Source organism: Manis pentadactyla, chromosome 8, assembly GCF_030020395.1.
Source record: "Manis pentadactyla isolate mManPen7 chromosome 8, mManPen7.hap1, whole genome shotgun sequence".
In the NCBI taxonomy this organism is placed as follows: Eukaryota; Metazoa; Chordata; class Mammalia; order Pholidota; family Manidae; genus Manis; species Manis pentadactyla.
The window spans coordinates 13,553,444-13,578,244 of NC_080026.1; the positions used below are offsets into that span (position 1 = coordinate 13,553,444).

Below are 24,801 nucleotides of genomic sequence, written 5' to 3' on the forward strand. Positions count from 1 at the left end.
TAGAGTTTAAATAAGACCATCATTGCCTTTAGTTCCTACTTTTGAACGAGACAGAATAGGAGATGGAGAAACAATTTTAGAAAGCCATTTGGTGTATTTTAATGAGTTTTATGTTTCTATCATAAGTCATTAGGAACCCTTATGAAGTTCCCTTTTTTCTCCCAGTTTTACTGCTTGATGTTCTTTGTTTTAATATATGTTAAGTTGCCTTTTAATTTTTTATTTACAGGTGCTATTACATGGTATATCAGACCCAAAGGCAGATGGACAGAAAGCAACTGAAAAGGCCCAGGAAAAGAGAATACACCAGCCATTACCTCTTGTGTCTGAATCCCAGACTCACTCATCATTCCAATCCCAGAAGCAGCCTCAGGTTTTGTCACAGCAGCTTCCGTTTATTTTCCAAAGCTCTCAGGCAAAGGAGGAATCTGTGAACAAACACACAAGTGTAATACAGTCTACGGGATTGGTGTCCAATGTGAAACCTTTATCTTTGGTAAATCAAGCCAAAAAGGAAACTTACCTGAAACTCATAGTTCCTTCTCCTGATGTACTTAAAGCAGGGAATAAAAATACCTCTGAAGAATCTAGTCTTTTGACCAGTGAATTGCGATCCAAACGGGTGAGTTAAAAATTTTACTATTAGAAAATGAGCTTTTTACATGAAGGTTCATTATGATATTTTTCCTTCCTTTTGTGTACGTATGACATTTGATGTAAAATTGTAAGAAGGGGCAATGATTATGTATCTCATAGGTCTTTTGTGATCACTGCTTGAGGACATGTATGTAAAGTGCTCAGCAGAGGGCCTAGTGCAGAATAAAGACTTTGTACTATTAAAAAAAAAAAAGAAAATGAGCTTTTATATAGTCTCACAGTATAGAAGTTAAACTCTACTCTTATTTTTATATTTTCTTAGTCACCAGGGATAGAATTGGCACATCAGAAGACTAAATTCTTCTGATTTTGTATTTACCTATACATCTGTTACACATATTCTTAGCAATATAATCACGTCATTTTTTCCCTCCAAGCTTAATGATTTAGCAGAAAGGGCAGAAATATGTTTGAAAAACACATACTTCACAATTACTTTAATTTGAAATCAATGTCCTTTTTTCTAATATCAATATATTCTTTTTCAAAGAAATGAACTCAAGTAATTTACCTCTGTAGTCCCATAATTTATCAATTTAAGTGTAAAAGTCTAAAGAATCATCTTCCTTTACCAGTCTTAATGAGTTATATGAAATAAAAAATATTTTGAGTAACTTTTTCTTCCACAAACACCAGAACTACTCATCAGAGAATTTTTTTCATCTTTATTTTCTTGCTATTGATTTTGTTACTACATGGTCTATATTCGTATGTCCAGTAGAATTCTAGTAATTAAGTGACCAGTGCTTATATTCTAGAATAAGTCCATAGTAGAGAAGAAATACTATGTTTGAACACAGAAAGGAGGCTGTCTTTCAGTTACAAAAAGTACCATTAAGCATCCTAATCATTACATGACACTTGTAGAATAGTTACTGTCTGCCAGCCATTGTTTTAGGTGCTGACATGCATTTACTCACTGGATACTAATTAATCTGGAAGTGCTACTGATACTATTATGCCTATTGACAGATGGCCAAACTGAAATTCATAGAACTTAACTCTCTCAAGATACACTGCTGGTTAGTGATGGAGCTAGAATTCAAACCTAAGCAGTGTGGTACTGGAGTCCTTGTTCTTAACCCTGTGATACACAGCCTTTCTTTCTCAGAAACTTGTAGTGTCCTTGTCCATTGACTCTTATTTTACTGTGGAGAATTTAAGAACAGGGTCAAAGAAAAATAAATTGAGATAGTCAGGATTTTTTGAGAACCAAATGAGTAGTTCTCAAGCTTATGTCTACATTAGAATAACCTGGGAAACTTTGAAAAAAGAAATACCACCTTAGAACAATTAAATCAGAATTTCTTGTGTTGAGACTAAGGTGTTGTATGTCTGAAAAGCTTCCCAGGTATTTAAAATGTGCAGCCAGAATTGAGAACCACTCATCTAAGTAGAATGAGTGGTGGTATCATAACATCATGCATAGGATAACCTGGAATGCACTGCTCAATCATAAGGAGGTATTATTATTGGTGTCACATTATTGAGTCTCCATGAATAAATCAAGCAAATTAAAAGTTACATTGTTTGGGGTTAATTTAATTGTTCATTAATGTACATTCCTGTTTAAGATCATTGAATTTACAGAGCCAAGTCAAGAATTATTTGCTTTATGAAAATTTCCTTAATTTTTTTAGTTTTTAAATGTTTCTTATTTAAATAATTCATATGGTTACCTTTTAGAAAGTCATTTATTAAACACTTGCTTAATGTAGCCAAGCTAGGATTTCTACGCATATGATTTTATATAATCCTTACAGAATTGTGTGAGGCAAAGAAACTAAGGCTGAGAGAGTTACTTGCCAATATCACAAATTAAGATCAGAAAAGTTTTAAACCAAGGTCATTATTATTTCAAAATTAATTATGAATATGAAATACTTGGGGTTTCTGAAATGACAATGGTAGTTAATGGAAGTGAATGGGCTTTCTCATTGACTTAATTCTAAATGACTTTATCTACTTTTTGTTGGTACCAAGTATTGAGTTAAGGGGTATTTTATGAATAGTTCTCTTACATCAGCTCTCTTTCTTTATATTACAGCCTAACAGAACTTTGCTATATTTCATATGATAATCTCAACTGTTTCATGCTACCTGCTATGTATCTGTCTCATTAGTTTGTGATTTTTTTTTGAGTGTTATTTAATCATTGGATCCTTCCATACCCTTAACACTGTAGACATTTAATTCAAATCAATATATGCTAATTGGATATATAGATTGGGAGTGTGTTTTCTTGATCAAGTTTTGCCTAGAATTTTTTGTGCTCTGCAGAGACTCAGGGCTCAGGGGAGCAATAACTTGGAGGTAGGACAGCTTCGCACCCTTCTCTCCCCGTCCTCCTCTCATCTAAGTGTGCATCTTAAGGCAGCATGACATTTGCTGTTATTATGTAGGTCTCAATTATGTCCTCTCTTTCTTTTTATGTACCACCCCTAATATCAGAAAAGGACAACATGTTTGCTATTAAAGAGGAACTATAATTAGTCTTGGGATAAAATACAGTGATCTTTGGTTACTTTTTGAAAACTTTGAGGTGTCAACATATGAGAAATTATTCTTCAGAAGTTTAGAGTAAAAAGCAATTTGAGAAAATTAAAATACAAAATTGTAAATGAAGAGGAAAGTTTTTATTTTCATGAATGTTTGATTCTGTATATTTAGAAGGAACAATTACTACCTATGAAAAAAATACCAAATGATTGTGTCATCAGTTGTTCTAAGAAATGAAAATACACTGATTTTTTCTTCTGAAAATTTAAGTCAGTATACATTAAATATGAATTATAAGACATTCCCTATCCTTATACTATATATAACATGCAATATCATAAGTAGTAAGTAAAATTAATTATATTAAAGTATTTTATGTAAGAATTTTGCTATATAATTTTTTAAAAGATAAATGTAATTATTAAGTATAATTTTCCATACTTTATTCACTGTGAATAAATTCAAATTAAGCATGCTCTTTGTGAGGCATTGCCTTAGGTACGAATATTATATGACAGTATTTTGTTCACAAAGAATTATCTTAATATAGGTTAATTTTCTAAATCATCTTAATATAACTTAATTTTCTAAATTAGTACAAAGATCTTAAATATGATAAAGAAGTTTATATAGGAATAGCTTACTGCTTCTTAGTACTGGTGCTTTAAAATATTTAAGTACCATCTGCATTTACATTTGTGAAACGCCCATCACAAATCTTTGCTGACTTGGGTGTTAGGAGCCCAGATCTGGTACTGACAGCACTGCTGATTTTAATTTCAAGGCAACCATTTTCATTACAAAATTTTATATTCTGAAATTGAACTACATTTTAGTTACCTTAAAATACTGTAATCATTCCACTTCAGCTTATTCTTATAATTTTAATTCACAAATTTAATAAAAGTCTTATGTTTTTATTATTTTCAAAAAAGATTCTGATAACCAAATAATTTTTTGTTTCTTATTTACAGATGTAAATTTTATGGCTTTTAGTCATTACAAACTAATCTTTCTCAAAAAAAGTATAATTTTCCTAAGCTGTGTTATTAAACCCTTCCTATTGCTAATACGCTGAAAGCTCTCTAAAGTAGGCGCCCCTGAATGTTGAGCCAGCGTTGTTCCCAGCTTCGTACCATGTATACTATAGACAGAGTGTAAGAGGTAAACTTGCTCAAAGGATAGAGGCGATGGGTGCTTCCAGCTTGGAGAAACAGGGAAAGCTTAGGTTGGATTTTGAACAAAGAACAAGATTTCTTTGGCTTGAAATGTATTAAGAGGACATTTCATGCAAAGAAAATGGTTATAGTGAAATGTGGAGATAATGACAGTATAATATGCACATGGCATGACATACAGTTCAGTTTGACCAGAAAGGTGTGTTAGTATCTACTTGAAAAGTAATTTGATCCCTTGATACAGATAAGTTCAGGGTGAACATTTAGCAGTCGGCTGCCTATAAGGAGAATATTCTCTACACTCACAGCAGGGATTTTGTGATCAGTAAATAGTTCAGAGGCCTCTAGACAGATTACAAATCGTTAGAAAAGGTGTGTGGCCAGTCATTTGTATAGACTGGATTTGTGACAGATTTACCAGGTCAAGAATTCCCAATAAAGTTTTTCCACCTTCACCTGCAAATCATAGGGAACATGGTGGGGGATCCACAGCACCCTCATAAACTGTGTATTGTTATCAGAATAAAGAGTACAAAAAGACGTCCATATGGGGGAAGAGATGTAATGGAGATGTTTGGACTAGAAAAAGCACATGCTCCAAAAGAATATCCCTTCAGTGAATGCAAAACTAAAAATAGTTAAACATTTGATAAGAGTCAAGCCCCTGAAATTGCCACGGGGACTTCCAGCAGAGGAGGCCTCCGGGCCCCAGAGCACTGGGGAAGCAGTAGTGAGGTGCCACGTAAGCCCTGTGGACCAGCAAGCAGTTAAGTCCTAGTGCCATGGCAGCTCCATGTTAAGAAATGCAAATCATTTTTATTTAAAGATAATGAGACAGTGTTCTCCTTAAATGTATTTTAAACATTAAAATAAAAAGTAATTTGAACATCAAAATTAAGTGTTTTGGCATTATAAAATTGGCAATGGTGTTGGAGATACTAAGGCTTTTAACGAAGGAGCTAGTTTAATAAAATAAGGCTTACATTAAGACAAAATCGGCATTGGGGTACAGAATATATTGGGAGTTGGGTGGGAAGAAGTGATGTTATGCCCTGAATTTGAGCAATATTTCAATGAAAGAATCTAAAAGACATAGTCACATGACTGACCTGGAAAAAATAGAAAGGAAAGATACAGTTTTTAGGGTTTTAAGTTTGGATTACTGAGAAAATAGGAGCAATAGTAATGAGAGGAAGATAGGAAACATATATTTTGAGGGGAAAGACAAATTGGATTTTAAATAAATCATGTCTCACCAAGGTGCAGCAACCATGTAGTCATATCTGCCATTACTTTTATAGCACTTGTGTGGTATACATTGTTGTTTTGTCTTTTAACTTATATTTCAACAGGAACAGTACAAACAGACATTCCCAGTGCAGTTAAAGAAACAGGAGTCATCTAAGAGCCTGAAGAAGGTTATTGCAGCTTTGTCAAATCCAAAAGCAACCTCTAGTTCACCAGCACATCCAAAACAAACATTAGAAAACAACCACCCTAACCCGTTCTTGACAAATGCACTTTTAGGTAATCACCAACCAAATGGAGTCATTCAGAGTGTCATTCAGGAAGCTCCTCTAGCACTCACTACCAAAACCAAAATGCAGAGTAAGATCAATGAGAACATTGCTCCTGCAAGTAGCTGCCCATTTTCCTCACCTGTGAATTTGAGTACAAGTGGCAGACGAACCCCTGGCAATCAGACACCTGTCATGCCCGCCGCCTCTCCCCTGCTGCACAGTCAAGGGAAGGAAAAAGCAGGTGGCAACAACGTAAACACAGTAAAAACACAGCATCCCTCTCATCCTGCAAAGCCTTCAGTGGAGCAGTTTAGAGGGACAGATTCAGACATTCCCAGTAGTAAAGATTCTGAAGAGTCCAATGAGGATGAAGAGGATGAGGAGGAGGAAGAGGAGGAGGAAGATGAGGAAGATGACGACTCTGATGACAGCCAATCAGGTTATTTTCTGTTTTTAAATTGAAATCACTTTTCTAAATGCTATGTGAACCAGAAACATTTTAAGAGGTTCTTAATGCACACACTTGCGGTCATCGTCATTCATTGTGTTTCATACAGCTGTATGCCCTCCCTTTAGTGACCTGGCAAAATATATCGGAGTAATTCAAATTGGAAATCTGAAGTTAAATTCTCAGCTTTGTTATTGGTTTAACAATAAACAAATAATAATTTTAAAGTGAATATAAATGATGCATGAACTATGAAATAATTTCACAAAGTTGCTTAATTTTCATTGACCTCATGACCGCTCATTTGTCCTTCTTTTTCATCTCTTCTGCTACTTGTTGAAATGTGTCACTAGGTATTTTTGAACAAAGGTAAAATTATAGTCACAGTTCTTCAGAAAGTACCCACGCCCTAAATCCTACGAGTGTCCACTTAGGAGCACGGAATTTGTTTAATAACCTGCAGAGTGCTTCTGAATTTTTTTGGTTCGCTTTCTAGTTTGGCTTTTTTTTAAAAAAAACTTCTTTTTGTTTTTCTTCCCCTTAACTCTCCTTGTTCGACAGAAGATTGAAAACATATAATGTAAGATAGCTTAAATTTTAAATACAAAGGTGAAATACATACTACTCAAGTTTCTGGATTTGTTCCTGGTCAGCCACAAATCCAATTGTAAATTCTCAGGCTGCCACTATGAACAGGAAAATATAATCAGTTACACAGTTAAAGGTGGCTCTAAGGAAAACTACCTACTTGCTCGGGGTAGGAACAACTTTTCCTGATAATATTTTTTCCTGGGGTTCCTGTAACCACAACTTTGCATGATAGGTAAAAGACAGTTTTTATAATGAACTTCAATGTAGGCCAGTAGTACTATACAAAACACAATTTCACAAAAGCTGTTGTTCTGGGGACTGTTAAGATACAGTCCAAATATCAGTCCTTTGTTTATCAAGTTTAATCCAGGTGTAGATTTTACATATCTGTAGGGAGGGATGCATTTATAGGACTAGATTGCTAGAACAAACTTAAATTGTTATATCATTAAATTATCCCACACAGTTAATGTCTATAATTCTAGTCTTTCTGTGAAGCCTGGTGAAGTCCTGCCCGTAAATAAATTAACTGCAGCCGAAAAGCCAAGAATCTCCCCCCGAAAATTGTTTTCTTTTTCCCCACAGCACAGATGAAAGGGTGATGGAAGCTCCAGACTTCACCTTCTTATACTGAACCCAGTGTACTTCTTAAAGTACTGGAGTCTATTAATTTAAATAAGCAATTCTATTCTCTCTGTACTTTAGTTTCTCTATTAAATTAAAAGTGAATTTTAAACCAAGCAGAACTTATCATATGAACAATGTGACGTGAGAACTGTTTTATGATTAAAATGTGAAGTAAAGCAGATACTTTTAATGAAGACTTGAGACTCTGTAGCCTGCATACATTGTACTCAGATAGCTTGTATGATAGTAATTTTAACATTTACTCTGAGGAAAGTTGCTCAGTTGAGTTCTGAATCACAGGTGCTGATTCCTGAACTATTCCATTTAGATGCAAACTGCAAACTGTTTGGTGATTATCTAGTTATAATATACAAATGCTTCTTTTACTTCCCAGAATCAGATAGTAATTCAGAATCAGATACAGAAGGATCAGAAGAAGATGATGATGATGATAAAGACCAAGATGAATCAGATAGTGATACTGAAGGAGAGAAAACTGCAATGAAACTGAATAAAACAACCTCCTCTGTCAAAAGCCCTTCCATGAGTCTCACAGCTCACTCAACACCTCGTAACCTCCACATAGCAAAAGCCCCAGGCTCTGCTTCTGCTGCCTTATGTTCTGAGTCCCAGTCACCTGCTTTTCTTGGCACACCTTCTTCCACACTTACTTCAAGTCCACACTCTGGTACCTACACTTTCTTTTTATTATTGTAAAGTAGAAGTCAAACCATAGCAAGAAGTCTTATTGATACAGTATTCTGGGCATGATCTCAGTGGAATCCAGGGTCACAGCTGTAGCTCAGGTTGGCTCAGAAAGGTCAGCGTGTGTTTTCAAAGGATATGGCCCATTACCATTTCTGTTCTCTGTGCTTCCAATTTAAGAACCCGATCAAGACAGCTCTTGATTTTGAATACATTCCTGCTTTTGTGTTCAGTTTATGCTTCTAGAATTTAGAATTTGACTGACAGGTGGACTTTTTTGTGTTTTATAAAAATGAGCTCACTTGGTTACTTAAGAGATGATTGCATATCTGCCCAACACAGAGCCAGTGTCATTTGTATTAGTGACTAGCATTCATATTCCATTAACGTGCCACATCTTTTTTTTTCTATTTGACATTTTATAAGCTCCTAGAGGTCTTCATTAAAAGTTTTAACATTAATATTCCAAACTATTTGCATTTCAGTAGCTAAGAAAATATAAAGGTGTATCGTAAAATAGCATATTGTTTTACTTCATTCTTTTCTTGGAAATTTCTAGTTTTTCTTTCATTTGCCACAAACCAGTATGATAATCTAATTTAAGATGCATGTATTTGTATTTTGTGAAACTTAATCATTGTCTATGAAAAATTTTACATATAATCATAATTCCATTCCTTTGTACTTTAGATTAATTTAAAGACCTAGTAATGTTTTTTACTATGAATTTATATGATCATAGAAGTTATGAGCCAGCTGTTGAAATTTTTAATTTAAAACGCATATTTTCAAAAGAAAAACAACCATAGTTTTCTGAAACCTGTCTACTGTTTCCGTCCTACTTTCTTAGCCATTTCTTTAATAGTAAAATGATAAGAAAGCTATACATTTTTGCCTTGCATTATATTTCCTTTAGAAAGACTAGTTATTCTGTCATGCAGACCAAAGAAAAAAGAACAAAGAACCTCTACTTTATACAATGTGTTTTGTTGAAAACAATCTAAAAATACTGTACAAGTTGCAGAAATACACTAAATAATCAAAGTCATTGACATGTAGTATTTAAAGAAAAGCTTCAAACTGTCAAAAATTGCCATCTGTTTAAACTAATCTTTAATATTAACCAGTTGAATTCTCTCGAAGGCACTTCCAAAAGAAGACGGATAGCAGATGAACGTGAACTGCGTATTCCTTTGGAATATGGGTATGCAACATAGGATTTCTCTTTCTGCTTTTCCCAAAATTTATGCGTATTTGGTTTCTCATTCTCTACTGTTAATAAGAGATGTGTATATACTGAATAGTATTTATTAGAGGGGAAGAACTAGAACAAAGGACAATGAAGTTGATAACACCAGAGAACTGAAATTAAGGCCAACTGCTGTTTAGATATGGCAGAGCTGGGGTGGAATCACATGACCAGGTGGGACTATGACTGAAAAAGAAGAGTAACTCATTTGGCAAAGGTCAGGGACGCCGTGAAGCGTGTCTGAGTTTTTTGTGAAGATAGAATTAAAGGACAGCAACAGCCTCTGTGGGCAAACCTGAGGAACTTGAGCAGAGTTTAGCTAAAATGGTTCAATTGAAACTAAGAAGTTCCACGCTGGAAGTACTGGTCCTCATGGAGCAGAGAGCCAGGTTTCCTTTACTCTTCACACACAAAGCTTTTCAGATGTAAAAAATCAGTACACATTGACACATTATTGAATATGTTCAGATACCTAAAGTCATACCTGTTACGATTTCTAAAAACCTTAATGGAGTTTTATATTTGTAAAATGAGTCTTTGATTAGTTTTAGTTGAATTACTTAGCTAAAAATTTAAATAATTTTAATAGCAAATGCATCTGAATCATATAACTAGGGGTTTCTATTTGTTGTTTTCTTTGCATTTTTCATGTTTTCTAAAGAGCGTGTGTTCTTAAGGTATTTTACTTTTATTTTTAAAAGCTTTCTTAAAATTAAGTACGTTATAACCCTCATTTCTGTTATGTGTAGCTGGCAGAGAGAGACAAGAATAAGAAACTTTGGAGGGCGCCTTCAAGGAGAAGTAGCATATTATGCTCCATGTGGGAAGAAACTCAGGCAGTACCCTGAAGTAATAAAGGTACATACTTTTCACCAAATAACATACATTTGGTGTCTATTAAGCATGCTCATGGAAAAAAAAGTGCACTCCTTTCTCAGATCAAGTTCCTTGTCGCAAAATATTCTCTTGTGTGGGACTAATGTATTTAATCTAAATTGATCTGCTATGAATCCATAGCCCTTGATAGAATATGTGAAACATTAGTGTCCTGAAGATAGCTATACATCAAAGCTGGGTTGTAATTATTAAAACCTGAAGTGGAAAAATATGTGATTTTTTCAGTATCTCAGCAGAAATGGAATAATGGATATCTCAAGGGACAATTTCAGCTTCAGTGCAAAAATAACAGTGGGTGACTTCTATGAAGCCAGAGATGGACCGCAGGTATCCACTTTTTAAAAAGTACAGTCTTTGAACCAAAAAGTAGTACCATAACCTAAATGAAGTAAATTTCACTACCCTCTAGAGCATTGCCTTTGTTAGTTAGTGAATGTGGCTGTTCACATAGCTTTGTGGTGAACACCCACCAAGGCCTCTATTTACTATGTTTCACTGACAAGGAGCTTTGGCATAATTAATGTCTTCTTCAAAAAATTTAACTTTTTCCTGTTTATTAATTATGTCAATAATTTTATAGTTTATATAAGTATAAAAGTATCTGCATGTGAAATATATGATGACATTAGTTCCCTGAAATTTTTTAAATAGCTTTAAAAAAATTTATTTGAATAGAAAAAACATGTTATTAGTCCAAAAGAGGACAAATAATGCCTTTTTGTAAAGATCTTGTCTATGTGATTATGCCGTGCCACATTCATTTTCACAAGAAGTTTGGTAATTTTGGGGTAGGGGGTTTCCATAATATTAGGTGAGTGAAATTTCTGTTTTTTGCAGAAGTTGAATTTTTAAATTGATAATACACAGTTCTGAAAATATCGCCATAGCTCCCTTTGAGATTGAGGGTTTACACGGCCTCACCAATCAACACAGAGAACCCACTGCAGAAACCTCATCTTCCTATGTTTCCTTTAATGTTTCACCTTTGTTCCTCACTTGGGTCCAGCTGCATATGCTTATTATTCCCTTTTTCAGCTCCACTGAAAGAGGCCCATGTTAGGGAATGCGAAGGCCTAGAATCTTGTTAATCCATGAAATAGTTTTGTGATTTCAAACAACAACAAAATAATGTCCCCCTTTTCCTCAATTTCTTTGTATGTGAAATAGAGACAATAATAATTTTATTTCTGCCTCAGGATTATGGCAGGGTTAAAAAGGAGTTAATACTCATGGAAATGTTTCAAAAGGTTAAATTGTTCCAACAACTGAAGTTGGTACTTTCTTTATTGAACTGTTCTTCCTATTGGCCCATTATAACTCACAGAGAGAAACTCTTCTGGTAGTTAGTATTTTCTATTACAAATAGGCAGGCTTCTCCTGCCTCTTTTACCCACTACAAGTGCAGAGATGAAGGGAATTTTCCAAGAGCACACAGCCTCAACCAGGCACACATAACTAGAACTTGAGATTTCTGACACTGTTCTTTAATGTTCATCACATACCCTATTTGCCGTTGTTTTGTGTGACTTTTTAAGGAACAAGTTACATCCATATCCACTTATATCTTCACTGGTAATTCTAAAAGGCCAAAATATGTTTATCTGAGGTTTAACATCTTTATAAAAATATATTCTAGAATTTTTCTATTTTTCTTTTTCTTTTTTAAACTTAAAAAAAATGTTTGACTTAGATTAAATCTCTAACCAAACAGATTATCAGAATTTTAGTGAACCACAGTGTTATTTTACACATTCCATATATACTGGGTCAGTTTTTTAGTCTTAAAACATATTAAAAGTCAATAATAATATATTTTTTAATCCTTTTCATCTTTTAATTTTTTGGTTCATCTTACTTTATTTTACATTATCAAATCCTGTCTTGTTTATGCCAAAATATTTTTATGTTTTTAAGTTCAATAGATTTTTGTTCTGAGAGGAAAGTTAATTGGTATTCAATACAGAAAGGATTTTTAGTTTTGTATTAGTGATGAGACTTAATCTTTAAAGCCCTTTTAGGCAAAGCAGAATGCTCTTTGAAATTCATTCACTTTTTATTAAACATAATCAGTGTTTTCCAAATGCACTGTCTTGTTGAGAGATCAATTCACCAAGGAAATTACTAAATCCAGAGTATATTAAGCTGCCAACATTTCCACAGATTGCTAAGGAAAAATATTAACAATTTTGGGAATACTTGTCTCAGTTAAAAAATCAGTAAGTTGGATTAATTTCAGGATACTTTTAGAGAACAACAGTTAAAGGTAAGTAATCCAAAAAAATGTTTAGTTAATTAGTTAGAGATGCATATAGTTGTAGAGCCCAAATACGTTTCTTTATGTTGTATGACTCATATATATGTAAGTGTATAGTTAAATAGAAATGTATTAATTAGATAATTTTCTATGGAAATGAACAAAGATTTTATATTTTTGTTAGAGCAACTATCGTGTATAATAATTTTGATTTAAATTTTGTAGATGTAAAATATAGTTTGGGACAAAGACACTGTTACCATTTAGTAATGATCTGGATGTTTTTACAAGGTGTTTGCCTTTATACAAATTGTATAAATGGTATGATGGCTGTATATATATTGACAAACTATGCATATTGAAAACTAGAAGGAAATGTGCCAGATTTTGATGGGTGTAGTAGTGGGTGGTACAGTGGATCTTTTTCTCTACATTCTTGAATGTTTCATATTTTCTTAAATTTGCTTGTATTACATCTATAATGTGAAAAACAATTTTCTGTTAAAAAACATAAGTACTTCTACCCCTTGTAATCTAATAAAGCTAAGCATTCAGTTTTGCAAATGCATAGAGATTTTACATAATGATTTGAAATATTACTGCTGCAGTTTTCCAAGCTTCAGATATCTATTCTGGGTGTTTGATAACAAATGAAATGCTGTATTTGCACATTCATTAGTATTCTAATCACTCCCCTAATAAAACATTGCATTGGAAAATATATTTTCTCCATCACATTTCTCTTTTTTCTCTTAAAACTTAACAAAAGAAAGAGCAATATTGGTTCTCTAAGTGCTAATTTTGTGAAAGGCATTTCAAAAGTTGTAACAGGGGTATACACACACATACCCCAAAGCTGTGTACATTTTAGAAATGAAATTTAGGAGATGATAATTTCTACTAGAAGGTAATACCTATATAGAGAACCATGGCTGTTTTGTATAATTTAATGATTTTTTACTCCAGATATTCTTAGCTTAAGGTAGTGATTATATGTATATTTATTAACAGCAAACATTTGTTGAAAGCAATTGACTTACTATGTATATTACAGTAAGATAGGAGATGTGAGAATTCATATTTATTGAAGTTTAAGTAAATTCATCATTAAATTCAACTAAAATACAGCAATCAATGATTACCTTTAAAAAAATTAAAAGGAGAAGCCCTTAACTCAAGTAAATAGATAGGGTTGATACATAAAACAGGGGGTGGGAGCCTGGGCTGGGAGCCTTTAATCTGTTCATGATCAGTTTTATTTATTTCAGTCTACAGATGCGGTAAGAGACTGTAGGATCAGTTACTTGTTAGTACCCACTGATAGATATCAAACACTTCTTACTAGCTTCTATAAAAACCATGATTTTAGGAATGATAGGCTTCATGGAGCAAAATGAACTCTAATTTACTCTTTGTAAGTCCATGCTTACTGGCTGGCTACCTTCTAATGAAATTCTGTTAACTATTTTAGCCAGTGAAACTGCTTTGTAAAGGGTGTAGGGTAAACAGACTAATGCTCCATCACATTATAAAGAATCTGTTGAACCTAATGTTTATTATTGTTTTTGTTGTATTTTGTTTTTGAGTGTCACAATAATATCAAGTAAGGTTGAGCTAGACAGATTTTGGTAAATATAATGTTACTTTTATTTACCTAAACATGATACTTAGGTAAATAGGTAAAATGTATTCACATTTTTACTTAGGAATATGTGCAGGCTTCAAAATACACTGTTCATGACAGGTTATTTTGAAATATATGATAATCTACTTTGAAAAACATCTTTTGTGAATTGTAAAAAGAGAAATGGTTAAGCATAAATGTATCAATTAAGAGGTTTTTTCCCAACCAGGAAGTTCATAAATATGAGGCATTGAATGTGAGGCATTCAGACCAAAAAAGAAAAGGAAAGATACAAAGAAGGAGAAAGCTAAAAGTGACTTAGTAAATGTTGCTTTCTCTATTTGACATGTATTTTTTTAAAAAGGTTATCTCTCGTTTTTAATGGCATAAGGCCATGAGAAAGTAAAAAGTAGAAAGGTCCTTTTTTCTTAGTCATTTAATTAATAAATATTTGTTGGCAGATACTTCACATGCCAGGCATATTTTCCAAATAAATTTTCCACAAAGAAAATTGTGAACAAATTTCACTACAGACATTGAAATCCTGAACTTGAAATCTTCAGGGAAACGGATGAGTACAAAGGAAGTAGAAGTTATGATCACCAGCTTAGAAACGCTTATTGTCTGGGGAAGATAAAACACAGTGTTTCACAGCTAAAATTAGGGTTTTGTTAATAAGGAATCAAGGGAGATTTCACAATAAAGCAGTTAACAGGCAGTCTCTGGCAAGGTTGTAATGCTGGTAATTACCTCAAATAAGTGAAGAGCCAAAGATTGGGGGTCAACACGAGGGTTCTAATTCTACTCTGCTGTCACACCTGATGCATCATAGCTCTGGGGCTGTGTGGACACTGAGGACCTGAACCGTCAGTACCAGAGATTTGAAAATCTGCACATTTATATCCATGCTATACTGGCTGGCTACCAGTATAGGATTTTAGATGTCTAGACAGTGGTCTACACTAGGAAGCCAACTGTGTAATTCCAAGTGTGGAACTAATGAGATCGATTTGAAAGTCATAACTCTTAGAGTGTAACCTACTGTGAGTAACTGGACAGGACTGTGGTAACGATTGTATCAACCACATGTTTCTCAACTGTTTTTAATAGATGACACCCATTTCCCATCATAAATAGCTATACTTACTTCTTCACATCTTTAAACTGCTATTCAATATGTGATGCTAACAAGCTGTATGATTACAGTAGATCAAAAATCCTAATTCTAGAAAGTTTGTAATATATGAAGTTCTTATACCTACTGATGGCACCAGAAAGTAGTTGTAACTAGACATAATACTAAACTGTGAAATAGGTGTAAGGAAATCCAACAAAATTCTGGTTTTTCTCATGATGTTAACATTAATGGTTTTCTTAAAATATGAACTGTCAAGTTCTGTCAAAAATATTTGATGCCCTTGCTTTACTTATGCTGTAAGATTTTTCTTAGACTCCTAGCAGGGTAATTCAGTATCCTACATTACTTTAAAATCTGAAGCCCACTTTCCTTTTTTGTAATATTTTTCATTGAAGTATAATTGACATCACAATAGCTTCAAATATACAACATAGTTCTTCAGTGTTTATATATATATTATGAAATGCCCACCATGGTAAGTGTAGCTACCATCCAGCATCATACAAAAGTGTTGTACACAATACTGACTATATTCCCTGTGCTGTCCTTTCATCCCCATGACTTTTTTATAACTGAAAGATTGTCCCTCTTGATACCTTACACTTAGTGCCCCAACCCCCTTCCTCTCTGGCAACTACCAATTTGTTCTCTGTATTTTTGAGTCTTATTTCTGTTTATTTGTTTGTTTTGGTTTTGGGGTTTTGTTTGTTTTGGTTTTAGATTCCACATATAAGTGAAATCATATGGTATTTGTCTTTCTCTATGTGACTTATTTCACCTAAGATAACCTCTAGGTCCATCCATGTTGTCACAGATGGCAAGATTTCATTCTTTTTTATGGTGGAATAATATTCCATTGTGTATATATACCACATCTTTTTCTCTTCATCTATTGATGCACATTTCATTTACTTCCATATATTAGTTATTTTAAATAATGCTAAGATAAACATAGGGGTGCATATATCTTTTCAAATTAGCTTTTTGTTTTCTTTGGATAGATACCCAGCATTGCTAGATCATATAATTCTGTTTTTTTTGAGAAACCTCCATACTGTTTTCCATAGTGGCTGTGCTAGTTTTATTCCCACCAACAGATCACAAGAGTTCCCTTTTCTCTACATCCTCACCAACACTTATTATTTCTTGTTTTTTGTTAGTAGCAATTGTTACTGGTGAGAGCTGATATCTCGTTGTGGTTTTGATTTGCAGTTCCTTGATTAATGATATTAAGCATCTTTTCATGTGTCTGTTGACCATCTGTATGTCTTCTTTGGAAAAATGCCTATTCAGTAAGTTTTCCACTTTTAAATTGGATTATTTGTTTATTTTGGTGTTGAGTTGTATGAGTTCTTTATATATGTAATTATGGATATTAACCCCTACTGGATATATCATTTGCAAATATATTCTCCCATTCAGTAGGTTGCCTTTCCTTTTGGTGACAGGTTCCTTCACGTTGCATAAGTTTTTTAGTTTGATGTAGTCCCACTTATTTATTTTTGCTTTTGTTTACTTTGCCATGGGAGACATATCCAGAAAAAATTGTTAAGTATGTCCAAGAGTTTACTTCCTGTATTTTCTTTTAGGAGTTTTATGGTTTCATGTTTTACATTTAGGTCTTTAATCCATCTTGAGTTTATTTTTGTGTATGGTGTAAGAAAGTGGTCCACTTTTGATCTTTTGCATGTAAATGTCCAGTTTTCCCACCACCATTTATTGAAAATACTGTCTTTTACTCATATATTCTTGCTTCCTTTGTTGTACGTTGACAATATAAGCATGGTTTTATTTCTGGGCTCTTTATTCCATTGATTTGTGTGTCTATTTTTGTATCACTGTGATACGTTTTTATTATTATAGCTTTGTAGTATGCTACAGGGTTTGAAATCAGGCACTGTGATACGATACCTGCAGCTTTGTACTTTCTCATGATTGTTTTGGCTGTTTGGGGTCTTTGTAGTTTCATATATCATTAAAATATATCATCTCACTACCCTCTGGCCTGCAAAATTTGTGCTGAGAAATGAACTGATAGCCTTATGGGATTTCTCTTATACATAACTTTGTTTTCTCTTGCTGCTTTTAAGAATCTTTCTATCTTTATTCTTTGCTATATTAATTGTTGTGTATCTTGGTGTGGACCTCACTGGGTTCATCTTATTTGGGGCTCTCTCTGCTTCCTAGACCTGGATGTCTGTTTCCTTCCCCAGGTTAGGGTAGTTATCAGCTATCATTTGTTCAAATAATCTCCCTGCTCCTTTCTCTCTCTCTTCTCCATTTGGGACCCCTAGAATGTGTATGTTTTTCACTTTTCCCTTTTTCTCTTTGCTGTTTTGCTTGATTTGCTGTCCACTACCCAGTGATCTTCCAGGTCAGTGATCTGTTTTTTTTGCATCCTCATTTCTGCAATTGATTCCCTCTAGTGTATTTTTAATTTTGTTTGAAGTGTTCTTCAGCTCTGACTTTTAGAAATATTTTCTGTTTCTTTTTTGAAGTTGTCATTCAAGTCATCTCCTCTTCTCTACAGTCCAGTGAGCATCTTTTTTGACCATTATTTTCTCTCTTTATAAGGTAGATTGCTTATCTCCATTTTGTTTAGTAATTTTTCTGGTGTTTGTATTATTCTTTCATTTGGAACATATTCCTCTGCCTCCTCATTTTGTCTTGATCTCTGTGTTTGTTTCTATGTGTTATGAAGTTCAGCTGTGTCTCCTCATCTCAAAAGCATAGGCCTAATGTAGTAGGCATCCTGTTTCACCCAGAAGCACAATACCCCCTGGTCAACATATCCAGGTGTTCTGGGATGTTCCCTATGTGGGTTGCATGTACCCCCTGTCCTGGATGAGCTACTGCTGCTTATGGGTTGGTGGTTAAGGCTGGCTGTCCACCAGGGTATCAGCAATGACTGGTGTTACCCTGGGGGTACACTGCTTTGCTGAGCTTGCTCCTGATACAGCTTCTGAAAGACCTGGCAGCAGCCACTGTGGGCCTGCTGGTGGGGGGGAGGGCTTATTCCTGCGATGCGTGCCTGAGGGACCCTGTTGCATCTACTTTGGGGTATGCTGGTGGGTGGACCTAGCTCCTCCTGCGCCCAGGGCATGCCACGCTCTGACAGGGTGCTGGCCCCAGCTGCTGCTGGCCACTGGGTGTGCAGGGCAGTAGCCACTCTCAGGGGACAGTATCCCAGCTGAGGTGGTCTGCCTCGTGTGGTGGACTGGGTGTTGCTTTGGAGGGTCAGCTACTGGGGTGGACTGTTTGGGTGGGGCAAATCTGCAGGGGAACACTGGGATGGGGCAAGCAGTGCTGGCGTGGGAGCCAGAGAGTGTCAGAACAGACCCCTGTAAGTGGCCAGCTAGGCTGAGGGAAGGCAAGAAAAATGGCACCCCGCAGCCCCTCTTCCCCCGGATATAGCCCCAGCATATCCCCGTCCCTCTGTCACACATCCCAACGTTAATCAATAAGTCACATACAATTTAGGTGCTTTTCAAACTGCTGTGTATGTGCTGGGTCTCAGACTGATCATCAGCACACCCGCCCTCCAGGAACAGAGGCTAGGCCTCCGAGAGCCCTCTGGCTCTCCCAGAGTTAAGCCACCCTGATCCTCAAAGCCAGAGGGCTCGTCTTCCCGGGGCAGGCCCTGGTGTAGGCTTCATCCCCTCACCCCCCATGCCTGCTTCCTCTCATTCACGGGGGGCGGGGCAGGGCAGGAGATGGGGCTGACCACAGCTCTGCCCTTTTACCCTTCTCAGTGTGGCCTCTTCTTGTCACTAGCTATGGAAGTTCTGTTTTGTCTTTAGGTTATTTCCAGAGTGGGTCATACTGCGTGTAGTTGCCTAGGTGTGTACATGAGAAGAGGTGATCCCAGGGATTTTCTGTTCCATCGTCTTCTCAGAATCCCCTCTGAAGCCTACTTTTCTAGGCCTTCATTCCCTCATCTGCAATGTGAAGAATATATATATTTTTTAGCAGGCCTTTAAGGTCAATTCCCTTTTAGGTATGATATTCCAAAAGTCTTTTTATAAACTAATTACCAGGAAATAAAGGATTCTGAAAGTACCTTTACAAATAGAAAGGTGTTTTTTTTAAAAAAAGAAGGTAACTTTATTTTATTTGCGCTATGGTTAAATTTACTGAAAATTGTTTAGCCGGAAATAATTTGGTAAATGATCAATTCACTGAATGACTAACAGACCTAAAATCGTCAGACCAGATACCTTAATCCAGATTTAAAACATTCACCACAGGTATTTTAGGCAAGGCCTAGAATAGGTACAGTTCCCAATTCTAAAATATGTTAAGTTCATTCATTCATTTATATAACATTGATCATTCAGGAAGTACTAGGCATCTCAAATATTAATGTGAGAAATTGACACTTAGTTGCCTAGGACTGCAGATCTGTGAGGAAATTCTTCTTGCAGCAAAGTTTTGGTGATACTAAAACTTAAAAAACAAACAACAGCAAAAAATCTCAGTAAGTTGACAAATAGATCATTCAGTGAAAGCTGACTTTTGTGGACTGGGTTCCCTCATTTACTTATTTACTGCTTTCCCCCCAATTAAATCATCCTCAAGTATATAAACTCAAACAAAAATGGGAGCAACAAAATAAATATAAAGACAGCGAGGATATAAAAGCACAAATGAAACTTGAGAACACATCCTATTAAGACCTAAACATGGACTGGTAGACAGTTGACTCTAGCTGTCAGTGAGACATAGGAAATCCAGTTACTTAGACAGTTCAGTGTCCATAAAGTGCAGTGAAAACAGACCAATTGCTCATGAGATGTTCAGCTATGAAGAGTAATGGGAATGTTGAAATAGAAACTCATATTTAAAATTTCATAATCTCACTTAAAATTCTGAATAATGGAAACATTTTAAAGTCAATTTATTTAAGGTAATTTTTTTAAATCTTGAAATATTTGAAACCAATAAATTTATTTGCCATTTTGCTCAAGTATTTCTCCATCTCGTATCTTAACTTTGTTTAGGAAGAAAACTTTACTACTATTTCCCTTTTCCTTACTTAGAGGCCACGTCAGACCTGTCTGGTCTCCAGTCAGGCTTCTCTCCTTCACATCCAGGCAGTCCTCTTTCCAAGAAAAGAGCCACGTTATTTACCTGCCTTTCTACTTCTAATTCTCAGGCCCTAACTCAGACCATCATTATTTTGTTGAGTGGACAGTTGAGACAACTTTCTGTCCCAACCTCTGCATCCTTTTTCAAACTCATTACTTACTCAAGGTGTGGTCCTTGAATCACCTGCATTAGAATAACCTGAGTCTGAGGTCCTAGTTAAAAATGCTTTTCCTTTTGAGGAGAGGACTCTCTCTAGCTTAACCTCTTTAGAGAATGTGCCTGTACAGAGTAGGTGCCTCAAGTGTCTTAAGTAGTGGAAACTGTCTTTATAACGCATTACAGTCTATTAGTATACTGGTATGTGTTACAGTGTAGAGTGACTTTTTCTCATTTACTGTGATTATTTCATTCAGTCATCTGAAATAAAACATAAACCTTTTTTTCTCTCTCACCCTAGTATTTACAGAAATGAATGTGTTACTGCTAGAGATTTGAATTAGTAACTGTAGAAAGGAGAACTATAATGGTATAAAAGGCTTGATCTATCTTCTTAGTTATCTTTTTTCTCTTTATCTGTTTCTTTTAAATCTTAAAATTATTTTCAGGAACCATTTACTATCTTAGTCTTAGAAATTAAGAAAAAAAGAATAAACTCCTTTTTCATGCATGATTTCTGAATGACAAGCATAGGAATCAAATTATATAAATTGTATTTGCTTTTTCTAAGGAAAAGTTTATTGAGAAATATTCTTTTATTCCTCCCCCACTATTGTTTTGATTGTTCAGTGAATTAAACTTATAATACAAGCTTCAGATTTTCCTAACAATCCATTTCTCATTTTATAAAATCTTTGAGTCAGAAGATAGCCCGATACATGATGCCCTTAGAAAGTATTTATTTATAAATGCCAAAGGTAAAAATGTAAATGATGTCATTTGTCAGGTGAATTTTGGACACCAACATAATCTGTTCCTTTTTTGACATAGGTATATTTTCCTAGCTGAATAAAATATAACTGTAAAAATTATAACTGAATAAAAAAAGATTAATTGACTGAACCCTTGAAATTTTGGCCAGCGGTTGTTTTTATTATTAATAAAATATTTTTTAAACTGAATGAAAATTCCTTTACACTTTTATTAGTCTCTCTCTTCTACTCCAAGTTTCACAAATGTCACTTTTATATTTTCCAATTTATGTGATGCATGCTGCTGTCATGCCTAAGAGCATAATAGAAAAATGAAAACCTAAACCAATCAAAAGCTTCCCATACTGGTCAACATAAAATTGTTTTGATGGCTTTCTTCTTAGTGTTTTATGGTGTAAAAATTCAGTTAGTACAACTGCTGTTCCTATTGACTTCATTTGAAATCTCAGCAAAAAATATTCTCCTCAGAATTAATATTTAAAATGGGAATTACTGAAAAGATTTAGTATAGATATTTTTTTAACATACAGACAGTATATGCATTGGTTTTTTTCATAATCCAGCCTTAACATCATCTTGACTATGCTTTCATGCCTAAATATTGTGATCAATATTAAGTATAAAAATGTCTTTGTAATATCAGTTAAGTACATGTAGTCGTTAAGACCACAGGTTTTAGAGACAGACAGTCCTGGGTTCAAGTCTTTTCAAGTCACATTTCTGTTCCTTAATGCCAGTGTACCTCAGGAAATGATTTAACCTCACTGGGCCTGTGATTCCCTCAATGGTAATATAGGGACAGTAAAACCCACCTTACTAGGTAAAATAATTATGAAGATTAAAGTAAACAATATATTCAAAATGCCTCGGACAAAGCACGGTGCTTGGAATGTGGGATGTAACTGTTATCCATCATAGGAGCAAGAGTAGTGTTTGTATCCATGGTACCCATTGTGTGAGGTCTTTATATGCCATGATTCTGAGCCTGGTCTTATGGCATAAAGGGCAGTCAGAACTTCTGACTCCGGTTGCAGAAGTGCCCAGGGTGGTTCAGGCTAAATCCTGCTTTAAGATTCTTTTAAGAAAAGAAAACATTTAAAAATGTTCTTAACCTTCACACCACAGGAATTCTCTCTCAAAAAGGAAGTATAAGGTAATTTAAAAATTGTTTTAGAAAGGTTATTTTGAAAGGATGCTTTTCCTATGTCTGAACATACTACTTTGGACTCTAAATAAGGTCATGTAACAGTGTATTTGTTTTGATTGCCTTACAGAGGACAACCATCTCTTGATTATTACCTATGCACTAAGCAGGCTTATTCCTGTAATACACTAGCGTTATGCTGGTGTATGTGTTTCCATGAGGAGATTTATAGTAGGAAATCTGAAATATCACAAAAATAGGCAAAATAATGTATATCATGTACCTATCATCAGCTTTAGAAATTATCATATGAACAATATTGTTTTACATATATTCCCATCTACTCCTCCTCTTCTATAATTTGTTGAAGCAAATCTTAGACATATCGTACTTCATCTGTAAATGTATATAAAAGATAAGAATTCTTGTTTTCTACAAAAGTATCACAATACCATTATCATACTTTAAAATGATAATTTCTTGATATCATCAAATATCAGTCATTATTCAAAATTTTCATTGTTTAAATTATTAACTGTCAGAATTTCCTGAACAGTTTGTCTATTTGAATCAAAATCTAGGTAAGATCCAAACATTGGGTATATTTGATACATCCTTTAAGGCCCCTTTAATCTTCCTACAGTGTTTTCGCTTCTTGAAATTCATTTGTTGAATAAACTGGGTAATTTGTAGAATTTCCTATAGACTGGATTTTGCTGTGTAGTTTAATATACACAGCAAATAAATTTTCCCAGTTGTTAAGTTATAGTGATTTAATCTAGAGACTTAATCATATCCAGGTTTAGTTTTTTTGGGAGGGGGAGGATTAGTTTATAGGTGATGAAGTGAACCTCCATCAAGAGGCTGTCTGTCCAGTTGTCTCCCTTTTCTGATGATTGGCAACCATTCAAATGTAATGCTTAGATCCATTAATTCATCAGATATTGCAAAATGCTGATAGTCTAACTCTTACATTCCTTCTTGATTTATTAGCTGTGTTTTTTCTATAAAAAGAATCTTTCATTTGTTATTTGGAAAGCTTCATGTTTGGTTGAACTGATGCTCCTGAGAGCAATCCATAGGGGTGTCATCACACAACTAATCTTTTCAAATACCTGCCAACTTTACAGTCATTATGGTTCAGAAATGGTGATTAAGATGTATGTCTCTATATGTTTATAGGTACAGGTATATATCTCTCAATGTATTTAAAGTTGAAATCATTAAAGTAAGAATACCAAATATATGCCAAAAGCCATGAACAATTATAAATGTAACTTTAATTAGAAACTAAAATTGCTAAAGGTTACAACAGCTTTATAAAAATTAATATGTGCAAGCTTACCTAGAATTTTCTGACATTGATCACTTATGTTTATTTTGTTCATAATATTTTATTTCTATAAAATGTTAATTAAAAGGGAATGCAGTGGTGTCTTCTGAAAGAAGAGGATGCCATTCCCCGTGTGAGGGCAATGGAAGGTCGTAGAGGAAGACCACCGAATCCAGACAGACAGCGACCAAGAGAGGATACTAGGATAAGACGTCGGAAGGGTCGACCTCCAAATGTTGGCGGTGCTGAATTTCTAGATAACACAGATGCCAAATTGCTAAGAAAACTGCAAGCTCAAGGTAGGGAACATGTATCCGTCACTGTAAGAATCGTACTAAAAGTGTTAAGTATTTCTACATGTTTTTGACATAGGAATGATTGATAACTACTTTCAGTTTCTAAAAGGTAGATAATTGTGTTCAAATAAAATGAGAAAATAAGGAGTCCCACTGGTAACTGGAGTCCTTGGATTTAATAAGCGCCTTTCAAGAGTCATACTCGTAAACACATCATACCATGTGTGTTTAGAATTACAAAGGTAGGTGATGAACTTTTCAGGCTGGAAACTCATTTGAACAGCTCCCAATTCCTTGTGGTGGTACAAGGGAGTGACTCCAAAATATGTGGATCTGTGGAGTAAATTTTCAGTCAGAGAACTCCAATTAGTGGTGAGTTTTAGTCTGGGTTCTTCTGTAGCCTGGATATATAACATTTATTTTCAAAATGCCCAACTAATAAAATTAGATCTAAAAGTATTTTAAGATCACCAGAAAGTGTCACTTACCAAGTACAGTGTGCTCAAAGTAACCTCAAATGTGTTTATGATTCAAACTTATCATGAATTATCAATAAGAAGTTCCCATGCTGTGTCTCACACAGAGAATGCCGACTAAAATAAAATCGTTCTGCTGTAAAGTTTG

At 34.7% G+C, this 24,801-nt stretch overlaps 1 protein-coding gene and 1 pseudogene across 26 annotated transcripts in view; both read left to right on the plus strand.

The window, feature by feature from the left end:
• Positions 1 to 24,801, plus strand: part of BAZ2B (bromodomain adjacent to zinc finger domain 2B) — a 350,617-nt gene that overhangs the window by 267,292 nt on the left and 58,524 nt on the right. For 17 of the 26 annotated variants that reach the window (XM_057505529.1, XM_057505503.1, XM_057505506.1 and 14 more), the window contains 7 exons: positions 230 to 622; positions 5,687 to 6,293; positions 7,915 to 8,208; positions 9,369 to 9,429; positions 10,224 to 10,332; positions 10,597 to 10,698; positions 23,970 to 24,180. In XM_057505529.1, the coding sequence (XP_057361512.1) occupies positions 230 to 622; positions 5,687 to 6,293; positions 7,915 to 8,208; positions 9,369 to 9,429; positions 10,224 to 10,332; positions 10,597 to 10,698; positions 23,970 to 24,180 (1,777 nt within the window). The remainder of the gene's footprint in view (positions 1 to 229; positions 623 to 5,686; positions 6,294 to 7,914; positions 8,209 to 9,368; positions 9,430 to 10,223; positions 10,333 to 10,596; positions 10,699 to 23,969; positions 24,181 to 24,801) is intronic. The other 9 variants (XM_057505524.1, XM_057505513.1, XM_057505516.1 and 6 more) reach the window with 3 other exon arrangements.
• LOC118911826 (39S ribosomal protein L30, mitochondrial-like) lies at positions 1,687 to 5,678 on the plus strand (annotated as a pseudogene).